Source organism: Aristolochia californica, unplaced genomic scaffold (assembly GCF_029961685.1).
Source record: "Aristolochia californica isolate CCGP_79_NKW_82.1479 unplaced genomic scaffold, dmAriCali1.0.hap1 SCAF_16, whole genome shotgun sequence".
Taxonomy (NCBI): Eukaryota; Viridiplantae; Streptophyta; class Magnoliopsida; order Piperales; family Aristolochiaceae; genus Aristolochia; species Aristolochia californica.
In genome coordinates, this window is record NW_027181837.1 from 1,855,266 (window position 1) to 1,864,234 (window position 8,969).

Sequence of the window (8,969 nt, forward strand, 5' to 3'; positions counted from 1 at the left end):
AACAAAATTCCACAATTTTTTCCTGAGAAAATTACTTGCGTGATTCAAATGAAAAAGGCACTCATTCACCACCCCCCTTACTTATTGAGAAAAAGACTTAGGGTGAGTGCATTTGTTACTATAGTTTGTTTAATTTGATAACAGGCCTTTTTATGTTGGCATTTGATGGAAGCCTCTTTTGATTGAAACTTGAGATCTTGATTGCATCCTTCCCATTTTCAACCTTTGTCAAGGATTCTGATCGATAGATGAGTTTTGAGTACATAGTTGGCTCTTATCTCTGATTTTGCCTTATAGTTTGGGGTTGTTGTTTGTATTCTTCAATTCTACCAATCTGATTAGATTTTAGTCGAGACAGAACTGCATCAGAAGACAGTGTAGTAAATAAAAATAAAAAATTTCTGGGCATTTTAGCAGATCTCCAAGAGAGACTCATACGTCCTCTGGTCGTTTGTATACTCAGGCAACACTGGAATAAGAGACAATAGGCAATGCTACAGAAACTATGCCAAACAAAATTGCATATCACAATTGACAGGCAAGTTACTCATGAAAATTAATCACCTAAGCTTCAACTGGGCTGCTAGCTTTACTTGTTTCTTCTTTCTTCTTTTTCCTCATTGCTTTTGTAATAGTGCTTTGTTCTGCCTTCTTTTGGGCTCGAACCAGTGCACGCCTGGCACGAGGCCTCATCTCCCGTACTTTTCGAGGAGGCATCTCAAAGTGCTCCAGCGGTCGATCAACAAATGGATGCTCACTTTCTGCAAAGATCCTTAATTTTCGGTCCCGGTCCTGCACCAACATGAGAAAAAATCTTAGCTTTAATTACCACATCAACAAGCACTGATAAATAATACGGTGTTTATAGTAGTCGCACCATACAATCCTACTGAAAAAAAATTATACAAGAATGCTCCATTGAAGGAAGAAACATAAAATTTTAGTTCGGACTATCAAACTGAATGTACTTAACCCTTCCTTTTATTTTGGATCCACCTGCATGACAGTCCAACAAAAATTAAAATTTCCACAGCAGGAAGCTTTGGTTCTATGGTATGAAAACAAATTTTCTGATGCAATGGATAGGAGAAATACAAACTAAAAAAATTACTCATAATTAGTTCAGTGTCTTTAAATCTTTGGAATACTTTAACAATCTATTATGTCTGAGTCGGCACTAGATACTCATGATGAACTAGGGTGTGTTACCCATATTGTCTAAATATTTTCCTTTTTTCTTTCCTCAAAATGCCAATCAGCTCTTGTGAATTAAAAGGATCTCAGAAGCCTAGTTCCTAGGCAAAAAGGAATTCAGAGAGTAACCAAAAAAGCACAAACGGATAATATCAGGAAGCATCATTTAGCGTACATCACACTTATCATGAGCGTTACAGAAAGATTTTGCTGTGTATCCATAAAAACTACACTTTATTGCAATAAGAAAGAGTTTGAAGAGTTCTTACATCACGCAGTTTATTTCGAGGAAGCATGCGTAGCACAGCTTTGCGAATAACTTCTGTAGGATCCTTTTCCAACTGGTGCTTTAAACTTCTTTCCTTAAGGTGGCCGATGTACCTGTAATTCAAAATAATCCATGATTGACTGAAATAATATCCAAAAGGGGCCATCTTATAACTATTCAGATTTAATCAAGGTACTTGCCCAGTATGCCACCGATAGAATTTATCAGTAAGTTTTCTTCCCGTCACAGAAATATCTTTTGCATTAACCACAATGCACATGTCCCCATCTTCTCGATATGGTGTATATGTTGGTTTATCTTTGCCTTGAAGAACAGTTGATATTTGAGATGCCAATCTCCCAAGAATCTATAAACAGCAAATTATTCCCATAATTTAGAATATGATGGGAAGAATTAAATGTCCAATTAACAAATGCATTTCAACCTGGCCTTTTGCATCAAATACACGCCATCTTAGACCTTCCAAATTGATTCGTCTCAGGCCCGCCAGTGCCTTCTGCACAGAACAATAAAAATAACAGTAAGGAACATGTTTTCTCTCTGCTTTGTACATCAAAGAACAAGAATTAAATGAGAAGAAATAACAAGACCAAATCCCTCCACACATGGCAATGGTTGATAAAAATCCCTCTACATATAGCAACAACTTAAATACGATGTGCTATCAAAGTCTATACTTCAACATAGAACAAAACAATCACGGAGCATGGACTCTTGTCAGACAGGTAATAAGTAAAGAGTATTTTGAGGACAGGTACCTCCAGCTAGGTTTTTTTATGTTGAAAAGAATACAGAGATCAAGTTCTTTAATCCTCTACCAAATATAAAGAATTGTTTCTTACACCTTGGCTCAACAACACCACAGCCGGAACCAAAGGTAATGTAAGCGAAAAAAATTAAGCATATAAAGGGATAAAAAAAGATGCAATTTGATGACTGCTTCCTTGTATAAGTTGGCATCTCCGCTGTCTGCCTCCACATGGCAGAGCTCAAGTAGCATACCATAACACAGGGTAAGTTCAACGTTATCCATCAAAATGCAGTACCTCACTTCCTCCCCCATAACTTCCTCACATCAAAACAAAATCCTATGTGCCTCAAAGATGTCTCAACACAGATGAGCAATGTATGAATAACATCCTGAAATGACCTGTCAACACCTCATGATTCCTTTCATCAAAGATGATGTTTGTCTTTTCTATTTTCCTGTCTTATTTCCTTCTCTTCACTAATCAAAGGAGACATGTTGCGACTGTCAACAAAAATTCAATAAAAGCAAAGAGACAGTTCGCATTTTAACACATGATTGTTCTCCGTATACTTTGTTGGGACTCGTCATTCAAGTGATTATCATTATCTATTTTTTTGCCCTTTCTCTTATTCTTTCTGTTTCTTCCAAAATGAGAGGGTCAATGTGTTTGAAGATAGAGCAGAGTTGGAAATTTAAAAATTGGAAGTATTAATTTTACAGTTATTCAGGATTCTGAAAAACTCAATTTCTCCTACATTTGGAAATCCATTTTGGTTCTCAAACATGTAAAATAGAATTCTTGAGTGGAGAGCACTCCTCTTGTTTCTCCCCTCAAAGATGAAAAAGGAGATTCCCCATTTTCTTCTTCTTCTCACAGAGGAAGGGAAGGAGAGTGGGGCTCCCCTTTCCTATGTTTATGCCAGCTACTGAAGGACAGCAGCCCTCCTCGCAAAAAAGTTAATAAAATGATTAATAATTGTGCTAATTTACTTAGTTATTTTATAAAATAATATGCACTTAACTTTCAATCACAAAAGAGTTTCAATCAAATTGAAATAGAATAAAGTTGGTAACATATTAATGTATTAATATTTCTGCCAACTTCTAGTATTAATTTAATTTCCTTAAAATGACTTTAAAAAATATTTAATGTCATTGATTTACCAGAAATATTATACCACATCAATTCATGTTAATTCAAAATTAACATAGTTCCAATTAATTACAATGACAGCAGAATTTATTATGTAGAAATGTGAATAATAATTACAATTGTCACACTAACTATAGAATTCTATATTCCAGATACTTATTATAGAAACACATATTCCATTTTGAATATTGACTACACATGCAGACATTCCACTTACCCGCTACTGAGACTTGAATCCAAGACCACACACCCACCCACCCCCTACATTTGATCATTGAGGCAAAGGCCCAAACCACTTCCAGCAATAGAATATCAGTAATACAAATATCCATAAGGGCAAAAATGCAGAACCACAAAATGCTCAAGAAGATAGAAATCAATACATAATTCAAACTTAAGCAGTATATTTAGAAGGCTGAATTTTCCTGTTGAAAGATCACAAATAGGAAATAGGAAATAAACAAATCAAAGGAAATGAAGAAAAACTGACCTTCACATTCCCGCTAAACGATCCAACTGGGGCCGCCATTTTTCTCCTTCTCTATGGCCAATATAACAGAAACACAACCAAAATATAGCTAATTTTACCTGTAAACATTAATATGGTTAAAAAGATGATCCTTGCTCAAAGCTGTGTGCACAATTTAAAGGGAGAAAGATGCATTTTAGTAATCGACTACAGTTCATTAACCCTCTTCAACCTCACTTCCAAAAAATTTAAATGGCCACCACTTTCAGAAATATAAACAACAAATATGGAAGAAATACAAAGATGTGAGGATTGAGAAATCAGAGGGTTCTTTTGGTAATCTGACAACTAGAGCTATCAGTGAAAATAATATAGGCCCACTCATCTACAGCTTGATCTATTCTGCACTTTTAAAGACAGTGACAGTACACTGTTTCAGGACATTTCAGCCTATCCATTTAATGTGATAAAGAAAACTTGGTCCCTCAAATAGTTACAACATTGTTACGAGCTGATACAGGAATAATAGCTGTGAATGCTAAGACAGCACTAAGACTATAGCTTTAGACTTTACACCTGCTTTCAAGCCAAAATATGAGATTGCTTTATTTTGCTGAAATGCAAACACATCGTTTGTGCTTCACCCAACATCTAAACAAAAAAGAGATTACAAATTCCCAAAAAAAAAGGAAATACTTTTACAGAAACTAGCTTCAGAGACCACCAAATGGACAGGGATCAAAATAAATATAAAATACTAAAAGTTTAAGAATAAAGATAATATACAAAAAAATTTGAAAAAAAAATACTTGGTTTAAAATGGAAAGACAACCAAAATATGCCTAATAACTATCTAGGCAAAATAATATCTAAAATCAAAATATATGATAAAATACAATTTGTCAAAAAACAAGAATAGAAATTAAGCTTTAAAAAGTAATCAACCACTAATGGACAATATGGAGCTTTTGAATATTTAGTTTAAAGTTTTTCTTTGATGAAAGCTGCTTTCTGTTTTTCATTTGGGAGCTCTGTTTGGCTAGAAATGAAAAATGAAAAGGGAGTTTCAAGGAGGATAGTATATTATCCCCATCAAGCAAAGGTTACTATAAGCACCAGATTATTTTGATTAGATAAGAGATGGAGATACAACTACCAACCAAAAAGTGGCTACCAGAATGGAGTACTAATGTTATTACTTAAAAGAAATTAAAGCTATGTTCCTTATGTAGAATATGAAAATAGAATACCAGCAAAACAGAAAAATTCTTAAAAAAAAAGGTTTCAATATAAAACAAAAATTATTTTGAAGCAAAACTTTCTAAGTACGTATAAGAATTTCATGCCTACCTGTTCAAAGGTTATCAACCACAGTTATTTTCTCAACCAAACATGAACACAACTATAGGCATGAGTAAGAGTTAAAATAAATAAATCCATATGGCTAACGAACATCATGGGCATCATAGCAACTAATGTGTCACGCATAGTAGTAGCCAACCCCACTGGCACACAGCGCACACACTGGGGTGTCAATACCTTAAGGGCTTCCATAAGGAGCATGGCACATGCACCTGGCAGTGCAACAGAAAGCAGAATGGAAACCCCAAATACTCTGACAAGCACCAATGGAGGCTTAGAAACTCCAGATGGCAGGGAACGCATGTGGATGGCCAGGCATGCAGAATTCTCAACACCCATGCATGGGGGAGCAGTGATGCTTGCATGCAGGACAAAGTGCTCCTCAGCCACAGCCATGCAGCAGATAGCCATGTGCTACTCAGCAGAGCATGGATCCATGTGCTGAACAGCAGTCCAAGGAGCCATGCACCCAGCCCCATGGGCAAGGCCCCATGTTGGCTGGCGGTTAGGCAGTTGGCTGCCAACCAACGAATGGGTGGATATGTTTTGAATGCATCTAATGTATAAGGAAGCACCACCCCTCTTGAGGGAGCATTGCCAGCCTATGAAAGGCAGGTTGTACAGTGTACAGAACTTGTACAGAATATACATTTTTGTGCCCAACTCCCTGCTTCACAAGCTTTGAGCTATTCAAGACAAGATGAGGCTCCTTGAGATAAGAAAACTGACAAGTGTGAGCACAACTGCCTCTGCAACTACGATCGGACTAGGCTGCAGTAAGCTACAGTAGTAGTTTAACTGTGTAACACAATGGTACTATTGAAGGTTACCCAGAGATTCTATTGTTCTCCCATCAATAATGCAAGCAAAATAAAACAGAAAACTCGAGCATATGAAAGAAGAAAAACAGAAGCTCTTTAAATATGACGAGAATTTAATTCAGACAAAAGAACATACAAAAATGCAAAGGAGAGCAGCAGGCAGGAACCAACTGAGCCCTTAAAAAAGAAAACAGATAAATCAACATGTACATGGGGAAATGAATCACCCACCAATAATGCTAAAGTGAAACTCCATGCCTCGCTAGGAATCAGCAATAGAGTTTTCGCTTCTAACTATATGCTCCCATACAACCATAATGGATAAAACTCTTCATACATGTAAAGAAACACACACAAATAACTCGTTTTATTAAATCCAAAGAGAATAAAAAGAAGATAAAGAAGCTGCTGATTTAGTGAAAGAATGATGTGAACAATGATAAATCATTTTAGTAAGATTCGAGAAACAACTTGATTCAACCTTTCATAGATCATAAAACAAAATATCGACAAGAGAATTGAAGTATTCAAAGTTTTTACTTTGATAAAAAAAAATTCATGTAAGACTAATTCATGTACACACTCCCTTTACAGATATCATATGATTTAGTTACTCTAACCAATGCACCATGCTTGAAAACTTTATCTAAAAAAACATTATCAATAGAGAGATTTTCAAGTACTTGCAAAATTACAACACACTACGCTAAATATTTGCTTAAACTCTCCAAACAACAATAAACTTGAAGTGAAAGATTAAATAGTAAGATTAAAGTAATCTGTTTCCTACATTACCAATCACCCTGAACCAAAAAACAGTTCTCCTAAAAAATATATAAAAAGAAATAACTCCTAACTACTTAGAGTACCACTGAATATCATCTTTTCTCTCCAACATCTCAAATTTTCATACTTGTAACTCAAATAAGAACCCACCATTACAGCCAAGTCTGTTAACAACCCCAATTATTAAAAATTGGTATTAAAATGGTACCTTTGTTACCAACAGACTCCAACCATTGACTCAAGAGCTAAGTCAACCAAAAAAGCTAACAAAATTGGTAAAGGAAAAATCTTAAGTTTTGAGATTGATGCCTATAGCACTAAAGACTGTATCATTCTTTAATAGTAGAAAATTTTTACCTTAATCTTCTTGAGTGGAAATGCATAAGCAAGGAATGAAATGCGGAAAGTGTATGCAATAAAGTGCTTAACTTCAGGCCTGTTATCAACAAAGTGCTACTTCCAATAGAAATTTGTTTAATTTCTAAAGAACCATTAAGTATAGCTAGTAGTAGTTAAAAGAAAAATTCAAACAGATCAGTGGAAACAATTGTTTTCTTTCTTCTTTCATTTTTTGGGAGTACACCCAGTTCAAATCTTCAATTGAGAGAAGCTCTGATGTACAAGCAAGTAGATTGACAAAGCAGAGCATAAAGCCTTTTTGTGTTTAAAAGCATAAAAAATAATTAAACTTTGTTTGAGAGTACATTGTTTTTCTTGCCACAAAAAACTGAATAACTACCTTAGTACATTGTTTAAAAGATCTTCATTTCCCACAAGACAAAAAACAACACCTAAGATAATACAAAAAAAAAAAAAAAAAGTGAAAATAACCAACTCATTACTGCTAAAAATTTCCACAAAGAAATAAATTAAGAAAACCGAAAGAACCTGAAAAGCTGATCAAAGTTGGAATATTTGACAATATAAAAATGAGATCTAAATGTTCAAATACATTAACCTATCAAAAATTTCTATATTTTTAGTTCAACTAATAAAATATGATAGAGAAAAGACGAATGGAGAAGTTATAAGAGATTAATTATAATAGAAAAGCCACCACTGACCCTTGAAAGAAAAACAATAGATACACTCATCAAGCTTTTCTCAGTTTTCCTTTTGAGAGAACAGAAAGAACCATCGCTCTTATGCCTTTCTGGCTAATTTCTTAAAATCATCGTCATGAAAAGACTAACGAAACATGATCATTGGAAAAAAAAGTCTCACTCCACCAAAGCCCCTCAAAGTCTCCATTTCCTGAATGGAAATATACCCCCTTGTTTTTCTTTTCGTCTACTCAGTACGCTCCACACTCAGAGAACATTAACAAACTGTCCAGCATGCTTTAACCCAAAAGTCAAAAACTCTATAAATGTTCCACGCCAAGATAATATAGACATTCTTCTCCATTATTGAGAAGCGGGGGTGCCTCCCCCAGTCCATTTTCCATCAGCCCGACGGAAATGGATACGGTTCAGGAACCGATAGCAGAAAGGAACAGCAAACCAATGCAGAGAAGAAGATATGAGGAGACCTACCGACGGCAGCCCTTAAAGACCAATCACGGAGAGGACGCACAGACTTGAGAGAGATCGTCCGGAGGAAAGCCAGAGAAATAGGGCTTGCAGACAGAGCCGGAGAGGAAGAATAACAAAATCGTGAAGCGTTAACAGGATGAGAACTTTTTTACACGAGAAGCAAACAAGAACCACAGTGAATTTGAAATCTATGTAAAATGAGACTTCTTTTCGTAAGATGCAAATGAGAGACCATGACGTGAGAGCAATTGATCAAGATGAAATTATACTGTAAGAAGCATATCAGATTCCTATCTTCCACTATGAGTTCCATGAGACGAGACTCTCATACGACGAGACAGCCGAGAACGCCTGGGAAACGATGGAAAACAAAAAAACAAGATTTTAAAATCTGACAGGATTTCAACTGACTTTATTAATAAAAATAAAAAAAATTTTATTAATAATTAAGGTATAAAATATAATTAATACAAATAAAATAATAATTAAATTCTCCGTTTTTACTCACTATTTCTGATAATAATAATGATTATTTTTTTTTCTTGTTTTTACTCATTTTCTTGTTTCTGATAATATGAGAGTATGTTTACTATTAATGATCTTCATCCC

General features: G+C 35.1%; 1 protein-coding gene across 1 annotated transcript; it reads right to left on the reverse strand.

Annotated features, from left to right (window-relative positions):
- Positions 1-352: 352 nt before the first annotated feature.
- LOC137953687 (uncharacterized) lies at positions 353-8,481 on the reverse strand. The gene is made up of 6 exons (XM_068801155.1): positions 8,361-8,481; positions 3,878-3,975; positions 1,908-1,979; positions 1,663-1,829; positions 1,464-1,575; positions 353-792 (listed from the first exon to the last, which is right to left on the reverse strand). The coding sequence occupies exons 2-6, from the start codon at positions 3,914-3,916 to the stop codon at positions 565-567; spliced, it is 618 nt and encodes a 205-aa protein (XP_068657256.1). The 5' UTR covers positions 3,917-3,975; positions 8,361-8,481; the 3' UTR covers positions 353-564.
- Between the last annotated feature and the right edge of the window lie 488 nt (positions 8,482-8,969).

What these genes read in the sequence shown, in the direction of transcription:
- LOC137953687 (XM_068801155.1), bottom strand. Translation starts at nt 3,916, where the DNA reads ATGGCGGCCCCAGTTGGATCGTTTAGCGGGAATGTGAAG. An exon ending in TATTTGATGCAAAAGGCCAG is followed by an intron (nt 1,830 to 1,907) that starts GTTGAAATGCAT and finishes TGCTGTTTATAG; the next exon opens with ATTCTTGGGAGATTGGCATC. An exon ending in CTCGAAATAAACTGCGTGAT is followed by an intron (nt 793 to 1,463) that starts GTAAGAACTCTT and finishes ATGTTGGTGCAG; the next exon opens with GACCGGGACCGAAAATTAAG.